The sequence below is a fragment of the Phoxinus phoxinus genome, assembly GCF_949152265.1.
Source record: "Phoxinus phoxinus genome assembly, chromosome: 14".
NCBI lineage: Eukaryota > Metazoa > Chordata > Actinopteri > Cypriniformes > Leuciscidae > Phoxinus > Phoxinus phoxinus.
This window is the reverse complement of record NC_136889.1, coordinates 9,809,683-9,829,044: the sequence shown is the minus strand read 5'-3', so window position 1 is coordinate 9,829,044 and position 19,362 is coordinate 9,809,683. Positions and strand designations below refer to the sequence as shown.

At 38.6% G+C, this 19,362-nt stretch overlaps 1 protein-coding gene across 2 annotated transcripts in view; it reads right to left on the bottom strand.

Annotated features, from left to right (window-relative positions):
* akt3a (v-akt murine thymoma viral oncogene homolog 3a) overlaps positions 1 to 18,992 on the bottom strand; it is an 87,047-nt gene extending 68,055 nt beyond the window's left edge. For both annotated transcript variants that reach the window (XR_013800250.1, XM_079635664.1), the window contains exons 1-3: positions 18,729 to 18,992; positions 18,520 to 18,636; positions 10,362 to 10,723 (exon numbers count right to left, since the gene is read on the bottom strand). Coding sequence is in view for 1 of the 2 variants with exons in the window: in XM_079635664.1 (XP_079491790.1) it covers positions 10,362 to 10,407 (46 nt within the window). In the remaining variant the exon portion in view is untranslated. The remainder of the gene's footprint in view (positions 1 to 10,361; positions 10,724 to 18,519; positions 18,637 to 18,728) is intronic.
* Between the last annotated feature and the right edge of the window lie 370 nt (positions 18,993 to 19,362).

The following is a 19,362-nucleotide window of genomic DNA, read 5'->3' as shown; positions in this document are numbered from 1 at the left end:
TTTAATATTTATCCCTAGTTACAACCGAGTTACAAACTATTTGCAAATGAGTAGCCTAAAAGGGAATTATTGTATAATAAACTTCATTCAAGATATTTTCTGAGAACAAGTCTTTTTAAAATACCTTTACATGTCATGTAAATCAGTCTTATTGTAGTATTATTTAAATACTATTATAGCATGAATTCATATTTTGTATATTTTGCATTTATTTGTATATTTTACATTTTAAATTTCATTGAAGCTTTAGTAATCTTGTTATTTGCTTTTGTTTTGTATATACCGTATATGTCTATAAAGCTTCCATTTGTTTTTTATTTTAGTTTTACTAATTCAACTTAAACTTATTTCACTTAGTTGCCAAGGTAACAGTTCTCATTTATGTTTGTTTTGTAAGTTTAAAGATGCAGTAAGCAATTTCTGAGAATCATTGTTGAACACTATTGATATCTGAAATCTGCACATGCGACAGCTAACACCTATCTGAAGGCGACCATCGCAAACAAAGATATGCCTCCTAAACTTGATTTTCACCCTGATGGCCATCTACGCAACGGAGTCATGGAAGTCGTCCACAGCAATCACTAAACAGCTGAACGTGTTGAACTAACGCCTGAACAAACATGCAGATCTTAAAAATGTACATTCATTACAGAATATCCAACGAAGAAGTTCACCGCCTCATGGCCTTTGCCGACATCACCGAACGCCACTTCCGGTTGACAGGCCACATACTACGGCAACCACAGGAGCGCTTACCATACTGAAGGCGACCATACTATGGACGCCTGCCCAGGGGAAACGGAAGCAAGTCTGGCAAAGGCAAGTCTGACGCCGCTCATGATGATTTACGTGCTGTCTGCCGATTGAGTTTGTTGGAGATCGCTTGGTGCCCTGAGATTAGCATAGAGCTAACTGGTTAAAAAAAAGTTATTTTGATTGGTTAGAGACTATCAGGCCATGATTCCATATCAAACCGCCTGCTGCTGCCTGCATGGCTCACCCTGACAGAAATGTCCTGCCCCTGAGGAGCTGTCGCTGCACATGTTTTCTGGGAGAAGTCACAGGCTAATTGAGCCCACCTAGGATATGGGCATTAGCATCCATACTTAATCCAAAGCGAAGACATAAATGTACAAGTTTGATCTTGATGAAAACTTGCAATAAATAACTAAGTGGGATTAACTGAAAATCTGAATAGTGTTTATAGTCATTGAATGAACTGTGCACTGCATTATGAACAAACAAATGTGAAACCAAATTTGGAACATCACTTCCATATCTGGCGCATAATGGAGACTTATAGTCTCCAGACTTACTGTTCAGATTTACTAAACAGGGCAAATTAGCGTGAGAGCTTAATTCCAAAAAAGCGCCAATGGGAGTGGAAAGTTCTGCGCGTGATCTACTGACGACACGCAAATTAAAGAACACAGTCGCATTCGGATAATTTCCATAATGACCAACATTTACATTTATTCATTTAGCAGACGCTTTTATCCGAAGCGACTTACAAATTAGAACAATAGCAGTGAAACTAACAATAAGACAACAATATGCAAGTGCTACTGTATGACCCTTCTCAATTTTATCTAACGGAGTACAGGTACTTTTTTTTTAAAGATAATAGATATAGAATAGAAGATAAGATAAGAGTAAGTATTAATGGATCAGGTGTTGCCGCAACACAATCTACCAGGTAGCGTCTGGTTTAAGACCTACTTTTTTTGGGGGGGTAAATAATGGCGCAAACACTGGTAAATTGACAAGCGCAAAACTTTAGTAAATCACCTTGCATGATTCATTTAAAAACTGAAAGGGAAACTCCAACAAATGCATATGCAATATGGTCAGCCGCGAAAATAACTACAGGTAACTGTGTCCATGCCTTTTCAGAGCAAATTTTTCACTGCACGTCTTTAGTTATCCTGACAGTAGTTTTTACGCCAAAAGAAGGTTTGCGCCTTAGTAAACCTTTAAAATTATAAAATATAAAATAAAATGTAAAATAAATTAGCAAGCTGTTATTAAATCGGGCCCCAGGTCTAAATCTCAATCCAGCTAATTTCCATTATGACACAACAACACTTGGATCCAAGGTTTGTTAGAGACAGTCTAGTAATATCTCCATCCATCACACATTTTTGGAATGCAGATGTGCTGCTGGAATTCTCAAAGGCTGATCTGTGATTGGTCCGGATTGCTCCTGCCTAAACATACGCATACTCCGCAGGCACTCCTAAATTCTCGGAGGCATGCACACGTTCACACGCCCCGTGCATCGCTGCCTCATCACTAAAACATGCGAGATGTGATACAGTCAGATAGATCACCGCGGGGCTTGGAAAAACGTTACCAAACACAGTTCGCAATTTTATCTCCCCTCTCCTTCTCTCTTAGCTTTAGAACCATATCACGACCATAAATAGAGTCCTCTAGCACCCTCAGTTCATGCTTTAAAGCCACGGTTTACCTAAAAAATAAAAAATTCTGCCTTCATGTTGTTCCAAATCCTAACCTGACTTTCGTTCCTTCGTGGAGCACAATTTCAATTTGCAAATTCTAATTTTGACAATTGCTATTTGTTACAATTTATTAAGACACAAGAACCAATGATGTTCAACATTACTGATGGCATATCTCAAATATTTTATTTGAAAGTGAACGATTATTTAAGAGCTTTGTTATAAAAGATTTTAAGTGTGGCAAAAAAGTGAAAAGTAAAAAGAATATCAAAAAAATGCAACCTTGGTGAGAAGAAGACTAAGTGTATTTAATTCATATGAATACAATTTAAATACATTTAAATAAATTTCTGTTTTTCCTCACAAAAAGTGATAAACTTCAAAAGACTTGGAAAATGTAGCCCTGAAGACTATACTTTTGTGTTTTTTTGTCATTTTGTGAGTTTGACGGTCCCTGATCACCATTCACTTTCATTGTATGGAAGGAACAGAGTGAAAACTTTTGGGTGAATCATCTCTTTAAACCTTTAAAGAAAACCAAGCACTGACAGCCTAAACCACTTCATCCTTTTCTTCTCTATTTGCCTTTCCTTACCTCAAGGTCTCATTCTCTATCTCTCTCTCTGAGTCTCTGCACGATTCAGAAAGATGACTAACTCTGCAGTCAGTCAGTCCGTTGAAGGCATGCAGTGAGTCAGCCTGTGACCCCCAGCCTGCTGCTACAACACCGCCTGACCCCCAGAGTCATCCTCCCCTCTCTGAGCACGTCACCCTGTCCTTGTTCTCAAACACACACACTTATACAATAACCAGAAAAACAACCACACACAAAAGCCACTGAGTCGTGACTGAGGGGGCCGCAGTATTTTCCTCATACGTGCTGACGCTAGTCTTAAAGGCACACTGGCAGGAGAGTGGAAAAGGCAGATGTTAGCATGTGAGAGTGCATGTTGGAGACTGTGCAGGTGCGCCTCCTTTCAAGGAGAAGGCAGATCTGTTTGGGTATGAGGAGGCTTTCCCCCTCACCGCTAAGAGGGAAGTGGGAGGACTTGAGACGGATGACTGTGAAAAGCTAATGTGAAATTAAAAAGCATCAAGATGATACAGGAGCTGCTCATGATAATTTATAGTTCTCAGACTCCACTTGGCACTTGTTAGAAAACAAAGCTTGAAGGGAGGCACATTTCATCAAAATTACCCTCAACTATACAACGCAAGTAAATAACCATTTTAAAGCTGAATAATTTACAGAGCAAACTCAGATCCAACCTCCAACTTTTTATTGTTAAGGTTTATCTCCTAATGTTTATCTTTGTATGTTATTGTGTTTTGGATTGGTTGGAATTGAATTGAAATATTTTCTGTTCTCTTTTTGGGTCCAGCAAGACTAATTCATGGGTGTAACACTGATTGACCGGTTCTCTATAGTGCTGTGCAATTGGTTGGATCCTAATTGGTGGGTGATATATTATCGTATCTACTTTATTGGCTGAATCTTTTTTTTTTTTTTTTTTTTTTTAGTTGCTGTTCAACTTGCTCTCAAACTTTCTTAAAGTGGTCATGAAATGAAAATTGCGACTTTTCTTCCCTATTGTAATTTTTTTTTAATATACAAGTGAAATGGCTTCTAATGAGAAAAAAAAAATGTAAGCAGACTTGATTTTGTCTACCAGGAATTGATTGGTTGGAACTCGTCTAGACATTGGACAACCATATTGTCCAGACCTTGAACCGGTCTACACATCAGAAACGTCTTAGCAGGGGGAGGGTCAATGCTTATTATTAACAATTTCGAGGGCACACATTAAAAAAAATTATAATAATAATGACATTAAAACAGATAAATAATTGTAATAAATACAGAAAAATATCCCCCCCCCCAAAAAAGAATTGCCATATTATTTCCATATATTGCAGTAAGAGTTTTTGTGACTTTATCCCTGATGAAAAGCATGTGTGCCGAAACAGTTTTGACTTAAATTAACACTCCCTTCAACAAGTGTTGCTAAATTTACCCGTTCGTTGATGCATCTTTCTTACTGAAGTAGCAACAAACTCAATATCTAAAACATTTATTTTCCCTGAAATCCAACTGCAACCATTGTCATCTCATAAGTCATAATTTAGTTTTATATGGCCATTTTCCAAACTACTTGCTCAAATTACAGACCATGTGAATGAAACAGGACATTTTTTGTACTGTACTATACTATACAATATATAAAATTATCTTTATGATTGGCTAATCTAATCACACAAAAGCACTGATTACACCGCCATTCAAAACGGAGGGTCGAGTTGCACAATTACTTTTAAAATTGGGTGATCAAGTTTTAATATACACATGGTTGTGTGTGGCAACACCACGGTTGCAGCTAACTTCATGTCCTAACCAGCTGTGAAGAGTTAAGTATCCAGAAACAATGTTCTGTACATGCTAAAAGAGAAAATGCTGATTAATGAAACAAGTACAGCCAGAATAAAAGTCATGTTTATATTTAATGTTTAATATGGAATATATGGAATGGTTCTCTGTATGTTCGTGTTGACCTGAATGAGGATGCTCCTGTACCAGCTGATATGCATGTACTTCCACTGCAGTCTGAGATGATCTGGGGTGCACTGAGATGCACTTTACATACTGAGAGAGAGAGAGAGGGGACAGGAAGGAGATAATGAGGAACGGCCGCAGTGGTCATATGAGAGCAGGAGATTGCTGGGTATGAGAAAAGGAGCAGGAAGTGAAGGATATAACAGTCAGCAAGGTCAGAGTTTCGTGTGTGCAAGTAATCCATATGCTTGTATGAGAGAGTGAATGAACGAGTGCATCGCTGGTCATGTGAGCATGCCGGAGAGAGCGAACGAGCTTCATTCATGTGCCTGTATCCTTTCCTCAGAACAGAGTGTTCCAGCGGTCCTGCGGGACAGAGCAGTGCACCATGTGACTCCTCTGCGCTGCTCTTCGGCTATGGAGCCTGACAGCTAACCTCCACCACAAACACACACACACTGCGCAGACATCCAAAGCATTTTCATCAACAGGTCTGCTTGCAATCAGTGCTAATTTACCGCAGACCAGCGATCTGGAAAACAAAACTGCATCAAATTAAATACACGGAAATAAAACTTCATGCTATTTAGTTCCATGACATTCCAGCATGTTGCGTTTTGCTCGATTTTGCTGAAGTAACCTCAGAACAATCAAACTTTGGCAGCCGCATTAAACAGGCTGCGGTCAGTGATGAGGGGAATGTTTAGACAATGTGCTTTGAGAGGGGGGCGATGTCAGAAGCTGGCCCTTTTCTTTGTGATCCATTCATTAGTGGAGTAAACAGGATATGATGTCACCCTTTTGGTTACCCTCGCCTCACACACAGCCCTTTTTTTCTAAGAAGTCGCCGGAGGACGGGGGGCGAAACTTGTACTGCGACAGGTACTCTCTATCTATCTATCTATCTATCTATCTATCTATCTATCTATCTATCTATCGAGAGAGAGAGAAAGAGAGAGAGAAAGAGAGAGAGAGAGAGAGAGAGAGAGAGAGAGAGAGAGAGAGAGAGAGAGAGAGAGAGAGAGAGAGAGAGAGAGAGAGAGATGATGAGACCGAGAGAGACAGCAGCAAAATGGAAAAGTAAAAGTACAACAGGACACAGACAGAGAGAGGGGGGAAAGACAGTAAAAGCTATTATGGAAACAGAAAGTGGCAGAGACAAAGTGGAAAAAGGAGAGGAAAAGAGGAGGGTGATTGGGGTCATCCTGGTCGCCAGCCAAGACAAACAGAATGAAGCCAGTTTCCCAGCCCAGGGCTACACCGAACTCTCCCATGCACTTCACACACACAATCGCTAATAAACACTAACCTCTCCATCCTCAAGCCCAGCCCAGGCTGCACACACTGGAGGGAATTTCAAATCTGACTCAACGTGGCTACAGCACATGACTACACAACACTCACAATCAATTAAAAGGGTTCCCACAGTTTTTGACTGGTTCATTTTTGACCATTGACCTTTAAAGTGGAAAAAAAAGAAACTGTTAGGATGAATTTCCAAATAAATGCTAGATAATGGACTTTTGAATTACTACTCAGTGTTGTTAATGTTATCTAAAACAAAAAAGACTATTAAAAACCCTATCATTATTTATAATACATTTAAAATATTAAATGAAAAATGTAAGCTTAAAAATCATAAAGGGGCCATGACATTAATTTTTTATTTTATTTTACTATATTCCTTGAGGTTCACTTCTAATGTTAATAAAGGTTTTTTTTTTGCACACAAAAAACAAACATATATATTTCCACCTTAATTGTTCTGACCCTGTCTAAAATTATACATTTTTAAAGGGCAGCTCCTTTTAGGCTCGTTATTGAACGGCCACTGTTATGATTGGCCAACGTCATAACAGTATCAACAATTGCTATTGCACATGGATTAGTGTTTTGAAACCATTATCCATCCAAAAAAGCATTATGAAATCATTTACTTACATGTTTGTGATGCAGCTGGCTGGTTCATTCAATACAGTTGTCTGCTTCATCTTTCAACAAAAGTGTATTTGCAAACTCTACATTATACTGTGCCTTGTTTATAAAACAAAATTCTCAGATATAATCCGCTTGTTTTGCATGGACAAGTCAGAAACTGAACGTGCATTTGTATACTGTATCCAGTGTAGACAGCGTCAGTGATTATAATGGGTTCTATTTGCTTTTGAAGTGACACGACTCACAAACAGTGTGCAAATGTCAGACATTAAGTGACTGAATCCCAGTGGGCGGGGCCTATGGTGCAATGATGTATAATTATTCGTCAAATATATTTGCCCGTGTGACACAGATCCCACAATATGAAAAAATGTTTGAAACTGAAATAAAAGCTTGGTTTATAATTAGAAGACGTTTTAAGCTACGAAACTTGCAGGATTTTTCAATGGTACAAAGTCCTCTTACATGTTTAAAGATGAAGGAAAATTGTAGGAAGGAAAAAGTAGCTAGGAAGGAATGTCATTGACCCCTTTAAATTAAAATTTGAAAACGTTGCCTTGACAACTAACTGAAATAAAATAAGTTGATGTATTAAAATTAAATATAAATTAAAGGTAAATATTATAAAATAAAAACTAATAAAAATGACAGCACATTACAATATTACTAAAATTAAAATGAAAACTGAAAATATTAAAATAAAAGCTAATTAATATTAATAAATATTATAACAGTATATAAATAATACTAAATGAACACTGAAGTTTTCCTTTTTTTTAAACACTCATAGAAATGAAGTCATTTTTAATATTATTTGTAGTATTTTTTAAATAGATATTTGATTAACACTTACATGGATCCTCATGGGTGGACATAAGGCATTTCTATCTCAGTTACATCTCAGAAAACTCCAGGTCATTAGACACTTTTAGTTCACAAAAGAAATTATCCATAACTGTAAACAGGGTATAGTGGCATTGCTTTTGCATGATGCTGAATCCACACCAGATGAAGTCATTTCAACCAGTGCAACATTAATACTAAATTATTGAGCACTCTAAAAACTTTTTATCTTACAAATGTCCATAATAATATCCTCAACAAAACAGATAAATGTTTTGCTGTTGGTTTGGGGAAAGTTATATATACTTGTTGAGGATTTTGTTAAAATAATGAAACAAAAATAAATTACTGAATTAGATCACTTTAGAAGTCGAGAGCTTCTACAAAGCCGCTACACTCCAGAAAAGTTTCAGTCCAATGATCCAGTAAGCGAATTCATTCAAACAATCAGTCCAAAACAGCGCTAATGTAAAGAAAACCAACCAGCCTGATCACATCAGAGATGGCAGAGAGAATAGAGACTCATGTGTGTTTATCTTTTAAAACACGAGCTGTCATATTCTGTGATTGCTTCTGAAGAGCGCGAGCCCTCACGCATCACGCTGTGTGAAATACAGACTGAACGGAACGTCACAACATCTCAGCGCTGTATGGCCAGGTGATAGGCAAGATACGTTTCTCGGCTGGATTAAGCAAACCAGCGACTCACTAGTGACGTTTTGATGGATGAAGACTGCAATAAGGTAAAGATGATGTGACATACAGGAGTCAGAGTAAGCATGTGTGAGTCCGTTATAATTGATGTGCAAACAGACTCTCAACGCACTGGTCGTACATTGTATTTATGCACAGACACATTTCAGTACATTCACATCGTTTCCACACACATTCAGGATAATGTTTTGATTTGTCATGTGTATGTTGCGGTGTTTAGTCATTCTGAATGGATCCGTGCACTGTAAGAGGTATATGCAGTCAGGTCAAGGCAGTTGGTTAAGTTTTTTTTTGGCATCTCCATGTGGTCCTGTTGCAACTTGACTTGTCTAAAATGTAAAACAAGCTATTGCATTGTTGCATTGTACACATACGAGTATACACTGTGAATTCTGAAAAGTTTTGTTCTGTAATGTTTTTGCATGGGTGCATATATTTATCAATTATATGGACTACTTACAGTATAACAATGGGTTATTATTTGGAGTCTACAAGTGTCCTTTTTTGGAAAGACACCTACATTTACCTTGAAAAAAAGCTTGTAGAAAAGACAGTTTTGTGAGAATAGTCTTTCAATCTGATGGCTTACTTTAGTAGGATATAGCAAATGACAACAAAATTAACATGTTAAAAATGGCACACTCGTCTTAATTTCACGACGAGTGTGCGATTAATCGCACAAAAAGGTGCGATTAATCGCACAAAAAGGTGCGATTAATTGCAATCAAAATTGTTACTCCATTCACAGCCCTAATAATAACCTACACTAAACTGGTGACTAAAGTAACTGAGTACGCCCATACATGAACACATTCAATTAAGCTCAAGCTTGTCAGACCAATGGCCGCTTATCCAATCAGGGGGGCGGGAATTCAGGTCCACTGTAGCATAAACATCCAGAGTTAAGGATGACAATCTTACCTGCACATATGCAACTTCTTTCCACTTGAATGCTTAGACTTTATTGTTGTAAAGCATTTACATTACATTGTATGATGAAGAATTATCAATTTAGTCCAACTGAAATATAACTTTTAAAGTGCATGTAAACAAACTACACTCCCATTGCTAATCACTGCTCATTTGCATAAAGTAACAGTTTGCTGATTAATCATATCGCCAAAAGTTCAAATCACCAACTTTCATTGAAAACTAGTGACTTCTGGTCGCTGCACATCGTATGCACAATTATGGATACACATATAGGGAAGGTACAAGCATAGAGGCACTTGTTTGCCTCAACAAGCGACAATGATACAGAAAGGAAAACCAAGACAACCTGGATGAAGTACCCTAGTCACTACGTCCCATAAGGACACCTAGAGCGGCTTCCCACATGGATGTCAAATAACTTTGACTTAGAATAACTTTGAGTGCATTTAATTGTACACAACAGCCTTTGCAGTCCATTCTAACCAAAAAAAGGCTAAAAGATAACCTGTTTATAGAGATAATGATCAAATAAAATCATCAAAACCATAATCTAATCAAAGCAGAGCATTATGCATCAGAATGAGTGCAAGCATTTGTAGAAAACCCGTCAAACGTAGCAGCCCAACACGTCAGAGCAGTGCAGTGAGAAATGATGGATACCAGTCTGAATGCAGTTGCTCCTCCGGCAGACACTCAAACACGCATGCACGTTCTCTGAAGCGCCACACTAGCACTAAACACAGCTCACGAACGCGCGCAAAGAGGCACACCCACACGCCGGCTTCCACAGACACAGACTAAAGCCACGCCGTGGCCCGCCCATGACGGAGGGAGCCGTCCACGGAGGCACACACGTACGCAAGGTCTTTCTCGACCCGGCTAGTTGACCAAGACGCAGGCAGAGACAAGCTACTTACCTCTCTTCTGGACCCAGCCTTCCTTAACGATGGTGACATCGCTCATGTTGCCTCAGTCACACTGTACTCGCCGCTCCTACACACCAGCTCCTGAAGGAGTGAGGAGGGGGGTGGGGGGGGGGGGGAGAGGAGAGGACAGGAGAAGGGAGGGGGGTCAGCTCTCCCAGCCTCAGCGTCTCTCTCCCTCCCTCACTGCTGCGCTCGGTCTCTCTCTTTACGTCGTTCTCGTTGGCTGCCTCTCTCCCTCTCGCTCCGCTGTCAAAAGGCGTTGTGTAGCGGTTTTCCCCTCCTTCCGTTGCTTTTCTCTCTTGCCGTCTCCCTCTGTCTCTCTAGATCTTCCCACTCCTCGATAGTGACTCAGCCTGGAAGAAACATAAAAAAAGAAGCGGTGTGGATTTTTTCACTCTTCTCTTCCTCCTAACTCCCCTCTCCGTTCTTACACAATCTGACAGACAGTCATTGTAAAAGCAGACGTACAAGCCCCCTGTCGCCTCTCTGATTTCCATGTCTGTCTGTCTGTTTTTCTCTCTCATTCTCACTCTCGACATGCACAACTGTTTAACACTTACCAGCAACACAGTCACTTGCAACAAAGTCTGATGAGGATGACTGTGAGAATAAATGAGCAAACAGGAAGTCCCATGGTAAATAAGTGTGATCCAAGGAGTGAATTAAGCACTATGAAAGTGTGCAGTTTCATTTATCAAATACAGGGCTCAACACTAGACTTCTTTAACTGGCTCGGTCGGGCCAGTGGTGCATATTTGTACTTGCCCTGCCAAAATGTCTCTCATGAACTAGAAAACAATGCAAGGTTGAAACAATATGGGATAAGCAAACAATGACAAAACTTTCTCCACCATTGATGGAATTTTCTGGCTTTTCGTGATTTCACCGTTATATGGTAGAGGTTACTATTATGCAACTCTGAGAGAGTACAGAAAAAGCTGAATTGATTCTCAACTTTTTGTTCAAAATGTTGCTTTTGTTATGAAACTTACCCACATTCAGGTGTTGATTTAAAAAAAATGTTTTTAAACAATATATAAATAATATAAAATAATTTATGTATTGCATGTTCAGATATACAACACAATATTCTGGGGGCCATGAAATTTTGTGAAAATGAAAAAAAAAAAAAAAAGCCTTTAAAAAAAACGCTGGTAGGGAAAGAGTTAAGAAGTTGCTAATGAGTTACAACTGACATTTTTATCAGATCTGATATCAGATTGAAAAAAACAGTGATAGCTTAATGATTTTTAGAATGAGGAAAAAGACTTCAAAATACGATACTGATAAATGTGGCAGAATGCCAACACTTACTATCATCCAAGATAAGGACACATCCATAGATGCATTTTCTGTTTAAAACAGAAGGAAGACTACAATTATAATGTGAATACCACAAATCAGCCCTAAAATGTCCTAACACAGTCTCAAACACAGCAAAAAGTTTCATGCACATGTGCACTTTACAAAAATACAACCAAGCAAAATATGTCCCTCTGACAGAGAAGTGAGCCAATAAAATAAATCTACTGCATGAAATATTGGATTTCTGAGGAGATATTTGTCTATATTTCCCTACCTTTAAAATGTTAACGTACATTAGTAAGGCTAATCAAAATGTTTTGTTTTTGCAGAAGCAATCATACGTGTCAAATCATAGCATTCAAATGTGTGTGAGTAGAGAAAAGGGAAGTCAGCCTTTTAGAACAAACAGAGTAAACCTCCAACAGCTAAAGATGAGCTCAGAGAAACTGGGGAAACACGACAACCATCCACTAACTAAGAAAACAGAAAGTAAGAAATCACTGAACACGTTTGTCACCACTGAGTGTGAAGCGTGATAAACAGAAATCTGAATGCAAATTTGTGATGCAGTGGTGTGTCCTCTAAAACAGAAAGACAAATGACAGAAAGGCTCTTATTTTCCCTTTGGATATCATTAACAAATCCTGTTTTGTCCCAGACTTTTGGATATAATGACAGAGGGCATCACAGCTACTGGATACACTGCAGCCCCTAAAGATATGTAGAGACCACGGCAGTGTCCTTAATGTCACAGGGCCAACAAAAGACAACGCCTGCAGGGCTAACTTATAATATAAATACTTTCAGCAAGAGAAATGTGGCCTAGGCAAGGAATATTTAGCAGTTTTATATTATAATTATAGAATATTTATGAATATTTGAACAATTGAGGCCAGAGTATTGACAGTACCAACTGATAATTCTGGTTGTGTGCATTTAGCTGCAACCTTAATCTCCTGTTAGCATTGTAAGGAGAGTACATGATTCAAGGTCCAAAGAGATATCAGTGAAACCCTGTACGTGAGTCACACAACCCTGGAAGACACCACTTGCCACAACATTACAACTTCGTAAGTAAAAATCCCATTCATTTTCTCTTTAGAGAAATAGATTTTTTTTTTAACGTTAATGTTTAAAACTTTCCATCAAACCTACCTTGAGATCTGAGAAGATTAAGCAATGATACTGTAGAAGCCCCGAGTCAGTGTCATTACAACTACAACTTTAATAACAGTCACAATATTTAGTTCATGGCATTCTGCAGTTTGAGTCTTTTTCCACTGCAACAATTTTGCAGTCATCTGTCTGATTAGTTTTCCGACAAGACACTCAAGAGTGAGTAACACACCATAAAGAACCCCAGAAAATACTGTGCTTTAATCTCACCTCAATACCTTACCAATAGACCTGTGGGTTATGCATAACAACGGAAACACTGCTAACAGCAGGCAATCTGAAGTGAGACAGTAAATGTCTTAGAATATACTTTTGAAGGCGGTGAATATGTACACAAGCAAGCACACCCTTGATGATTGTAGTGGTGGTCCTGTAAATCAAACTAATTAAGAGAATAAATGAGATGTGTTGTTGTTAAAGTACAACACAAATCTCTCAATTATTTAACAATTGTTTCTCCATTTAAAACCCACCACTAAAAATCATTAAACTCACTAGTTGAGCATCCTCCCTCATCCCTATCAGCAATCCCTTCAAGAAGCACTGATGTAAATGAGACTTCAAGAACCAGTTCTGCTGTGGTTATGGAGTAGACAGTATCTGTTTGATTGGGCCAAAGAAAATGGATGTTCTGCAGCCTTCTTTGGAGTGACAAATATATAAGATTTTAATAGATATATAAAAGGTCTGATGCAGTGATGCTCATTTGTCCTCATTTACTCACCCTCATGTCATTCCAAAACCCGTAAGACTTTCATTCATCTTCAGAACACAAATTAAGATATTTGTAATAAAATATGAACAGTTTATTTCCCTCCGTTGACAGCTACGCAACCACTTTTGACAGTTAACGAAAGTTCTTAAAGATCGTAAAACTAATATGTATGAATTGAGAGGTTTAGTCAAAATTTTCTGAAGAGACACAATCGCTTAATATGCTGAAGAACATTTTAATTTAGGCTTTTATTCACATATACATTCATCAACGCACACTGCACACATCAATTATGATAAATGAAAGCTCAAGCATGTTCGTTTGACGTGCAAGAGCCAATGAGGTTCATTCTCGTGAGTTACACAGCACGTTTGAGCTTCCACACGAGGTTTCTTCTTGTCCGTCAAGCAAGTTCGGTTGAGCTTCCGTTCACGTTCGCTGATTAATGTTCATATGTGAATAAAAGGCTAAATTCAATCTGTTCATTATATGCGATCGTGTCTCTTTAGAAAATCTGGACTAACCCACTCAATTGATATGGAATAGTTTTACAAACTCTTTATGAACTTTGAAGCGTCAAAGTGGTAGTTGTGTAGCTGTCAATGAATGGAGAGTAAAGAACTGGCTCAGGTTTTATTATAAATATCTACATGCGTGTTCCGAAGATGAACTAAAGTCTTAAGGGTTTGGAACATCATGAGGGCGAGTAATTAATGACAGCATTTTCATGTTAGGGTGATCTAACACTTTAACCTGAAAAATAAAATACATCTGGGAAATCCAGGACCATCCACAAACTTAATCTACAATTCTGCACCAAGTTGCCTCAGAGGCTATAAAATGTCCAGATACAGAAAAAGACACTAAATGTGAGGGCCATTGTCATTTTCAATAGCTCTGTTGGGATTTTCTACTTTACAAACCAATCATCAACATCGTTTATTCTGGCAGAAGCACAAACTCTCTTTTCCTTTTGCTCCCTTTGAGTGACAGGACACACAATTCCACTGCGTCACTGTCGCAGCCAAGCATCTGCAAGCCTATCGCCGCAGCAATATCTGGGGATGTCCCGAAGCTGCCACACCAAATACAATTTTTCCATACAAATGAGGGGAGCACCCTTGAGATAATCATTTAATTCCTGTGCAGGCCTGGGAAGGAGGGGCTCTCCTGGTGAGCCCAGACAAACACAGACACGCAGCATCAATCATTCTCAGCGTGCCACGGCGCAACATCTAAACATCCGCCACAAGCCTTCAATGCAGAATCTACATTTATTTACATCGAACTATTCTCCAGTGCATTGTCACAATAACCATTAGTTTAATGAACCAAATGGAAAATGAAAATAATCCCATATTTTCATGGTAGAATCATCCTAAATTGTTAGAAAAAGAACAATGTGACTGCTTATGGTAACAGATGGACTCCTGTGGTGAAATATATTATATATATATTTTTTTTTTTAAGAATGTAATACATTCATTAAAGCTACACTGTGTGATTTTTACCCCCATCTAGCGGTGAAAAGGTATATGACCATCCAGTGAATATTAGTTTCTGTTCCTCTCAATTCCGATTTCGTTTTAACTCCTACGGTGGCCAATGTAGTCCAAGATTAACATGGCTTCCAGTTCGACCTCGTCCATGAGTATTCCTTCAAGTGATGAGGTTACTTTAGAAAACTATTATAATTTGCAGTAATTTAATTTGTCAGTTAACATATAGGTAATGACATCTATGTAAAATGAATAATAGTTTTATGTTTTCGTTATTTTTTTACCATTTCATTGCTAACATCAGCTATCAGGTTCCCAGACGAATGCAAGCTAATCTTAGTAAAGTAACTTTTATCAGTGCTATCGTTATTCTGTATATTGTACGACATCACTAGCGTAAGGCAACGTTTACATTGTAGGCTATATCATTTTCTCCGTGAGCAGAGATCAGCTGATGTGACGGAGGGGAGAGGGAGAGGGAGAGGGAAAAATAAAAACAGGGCCGGTGTCAGTGAATTGCGGAGACGCGAAAGGCAAAGCTTGAATTAACGGGTATGTCCCTCTTTGGCTAATGTACTTTCAAGATGGAGGGGCAACATGGCGACCGACATTCGAACCCCTCACCTGTATGTATTTTCAATGGCATATTATACACTCACGAGAATACTTCATTACTTGAACGAAGTAAATATACATTAATGAGCACATATATTTTTGAAAGAACTAAGTGTTTTTAGCTAAGAATAAACTAAAAAAGTTACACAATGTAGCTTTAAGTGACAGTAAAGACATGGCAAATGTTACAAATACTTTTATTTCAAATAATTGCTGTTCCTTTGAATTTTTACTTTAACCAAGGAATCATGAAAAAATTTGTCAGTTTTCACAAACATATTGAGCAGCACAACTGTTTACAACATTGATAATAATAAGAAATGTTTCTTGAGCATCAAATCAGCATGATTTCTGAAGGATCATATGACTGAAGACTGGAGTAATGGCTGCTGAAAATAATTTTTTTGTCATCAAAGAAGAAATTATAATAAAACAGAAAAGTTATTTGAAATTGTACTAATATTTCACAATATTACTGTTTTACTGTATTTTTTATATTAAAAAATCCAGCCTCGGCGAGCAGAACTTATTTCAAAAACCCATAGAGATGACAAACTGCATTTCATGATGTTATGAAAAGGTGCAAGAAAACTCCAGGCGCTGCGTCTTTAAATTATTCTGGTGAAAAGATAAATATCTACTAGGAACACAAACTGACACCCTCCAAAGTTTCTAACGTCCCCTGAAAGAGTTAGCAACTGATGGATATTTTCTCTTCAAGTAATCAGAGAAGAGCCGCTGAAGGTGAAATCCAGCCCTTTGCGAGCAACACTTTCAATTTCAGTAATCGGTGCTAATGTTACCCCGAAGCAAAGGAAATCCGTGAGCTCCCGTCACAAGTCCCCAACAAAAGTGTCGTTTACAAGCCCTTCTAATATTATTTTTCATAAATCTTCTTTTGGCTGCAAGTAAAGAGCAAATTCGTAATGTGGCTTTGGTTTGCACCATCAGCACTTTAACGTGCAAAGATTGCGATGCACCACAAGAATTATTCAGCACGACAAATATCCTAATCTGAACACGTATTTAAAACTAGCAGCATGCCGCCACCCCATTCACAGGAATATCATCACAGTGATGTGGACAGTACTGTATATCACTGCTGTTAAGGATTCACAAGACAAAACACATTTGTTTTAAGTTAGTGAGAGCTTCACAGCATCTCCATGAGGTTTTATTTGCATGTAAAATGAAAGTGTTGTATGTTGCCACGAGAGAGACATGAATAATGAAAGATTTCTCTGCATTCACACACCAATGCTGCAGCCGCAAACACTGTAACAGAAACTGAGAAGACGCTGTGGTCTATCTAAAACCTAAGAAGAGGAAACGAGAAATTTGTGAATGAATACTGGCGGATGTGGATGTCTGAGGACTCTGAGGACCTTTGCTAATCTGCTGCAGCCATTATTCAGGAGTGCTTTTACTCGTTCTCTCCATAGAGCTGGAGAGCACTTAATGTGAGGTCAATTTCATAATGTCTTTTGCTCTTGTTTTATATAATCTACTTAAAGACTTTCTTAAAGATAATTCTTCCATTAATAAGGCTCACAGGACAAGACATTCAAAGATTCAGTCAACGCACGTATAAATGTAAATGTTATGCCGCACAACAAGCAATGCTTTTGGGTTCTTCAGACAAGCAAACTTTCTAAATACCTGTTCAGAATTAAATTATAAAGCAAATTATAAATTGATACTTGTGGTTAAAGTGAAGAAATATGATCAGTTTTCACTTTATTCAGCATTTGAATCTGTCGGATATGTAACAGGTTATTGAATACACACCCTTAAATGTGTGACACAACTCTTTTAAAACCTGAAAAATGTTTTATAAAAGTGAAAGACAGCCAGCAGATGTGCAATATGCGACACCACACACAGCACTCTTGTTCATTTTAAACTCAATCTGAGTGAAGCACTAATCTAAAACAGCTCTTTTCAGAGTGTCTGAAGAATCCGGAAGTGTTGCCGCCAAGCTTTGTTTGTAAACCAGTTAATTTCAGCTCAACTTGCACCCACAGAGATTTCATCTGTTCCTGAACGTTTCAGATGTAAATGACATGGTGCATTCATGTACACCTAAATAGGATAAATAAGGCCAAATGACACCATTGATGTGACAAAAGACTGAACTCCCAAATCTAACCGAGACAGACAGGTCGGGCACAACCCCAACAATAAAAAACAGTATGCAGTATGAAAATTAGCAGTATGATGCAGTCAGTGCAAGATTTCCTTAAATGAGTTAGGAATAATCCATAATGATAAGCAGCAGCACAATCCCACATTCAGATGATCCTTTACAGATATGCTGGAGTCTGAAGGAGGTGTCAATGTAATGTAAACAAGAGGGCGTGACATCCAGCCTACAAACATCAACATTAAAGCCAATGAGGGAAATTGGATTTCCACTTCGTGGAAGTTCGTGTAGCCTAATACCCACGACCTCAGCTACAACCTTCTGGCCAATTGTCAGTGTCTTGATCTGTCAGTTGCGAATCTGTTACCTCAAAAGCAATGAATAAGCTGGCTAAAAAGAATAACAGAGCTCGTCATTCGTGACTCTGTTATGCCGAGTCTTTTTCAGTTACTAAAATTAATTTGCCAATGGAATGAGGGAATGTCTCGGTAAATAAAAGTGGTAATTATGCGTAAAACACGCTAGGCCATAAGCAGAGCTCATTCTCCTGCTTCACAGCCTCCACACCGCAGCATCAACTGTTTATGAACTGAATGTTCCCAGGCTTTAATGAACCGACGCTGCGTCACAGGCAGCCACGCGCTCCGTCAAATGTGGCATTTAACATTCTTATTACAGTCATAGCGGGTTTTTTACCTGGCGCTGGAGTCTGTAGGGAGACCAGTGGGCTTCCCTCCCCTCCCTGAGTACGTGCGCGTCCTCCTTAAAGGCTCGAATGGAGCATGGATGGATGGGATAATCGGAGAAGCACGCCTACAGAGAGAGCACAGACTCAAGTGGTCACTACTAGAGTGTTGTCTCGAAAGGAGGGGTTGTATGATGGACAGGCTGCGGTAGTTCCTTACCCCGGGAACCGCGCTCAGACACACCACAACGACGACACAGGCAGGTTACCCTCTCTCACCCCGTGTCTCCTGCTACAGTCCGCGCCAGGTTCGGTTGGTCCGTCTCCCGCCCGCTCTCACTGCTCCATAGACGCTCCTGCGTGTGATGCGCGGCGCGAGGAAATCTCGCGAGAGCCGCTGTGTTTACAGGAGATGCGCCTCTTCTGTAGCGTTCTGCGTGGAGGGGAATTCTTTTGGAATTACTGTTACAAGATTCCCACAGTCAGGGGAAACCAAGAAACAGCAGGAATTTATCTGGGAAAAGTCGTTGGAATTAATGCAAGCAATCAGATAATAAAATAAAGGGCATTTCTGAATAAATATTTCTTATGCTCAAATATGATAAATAGCCTATTTTATTAATGAGCTAGATACTGAACTTGTGTAGATATATTAGCGATGTTATTGTCAAGGAAACTAAAACTAATAAAAATCGTTTCGTTTATTGAAATACAGCTGAATAAAATGAAAAAATGTAAATTATAAATGTTGCCTTGGTAGCTAACTGAAATAAAATAAGTTTACTAAAAGTAAAACAGGCTTAGATGTAAATATAGATGTAAAGCTAAATAGAAATATTGGATAAAACTAATTA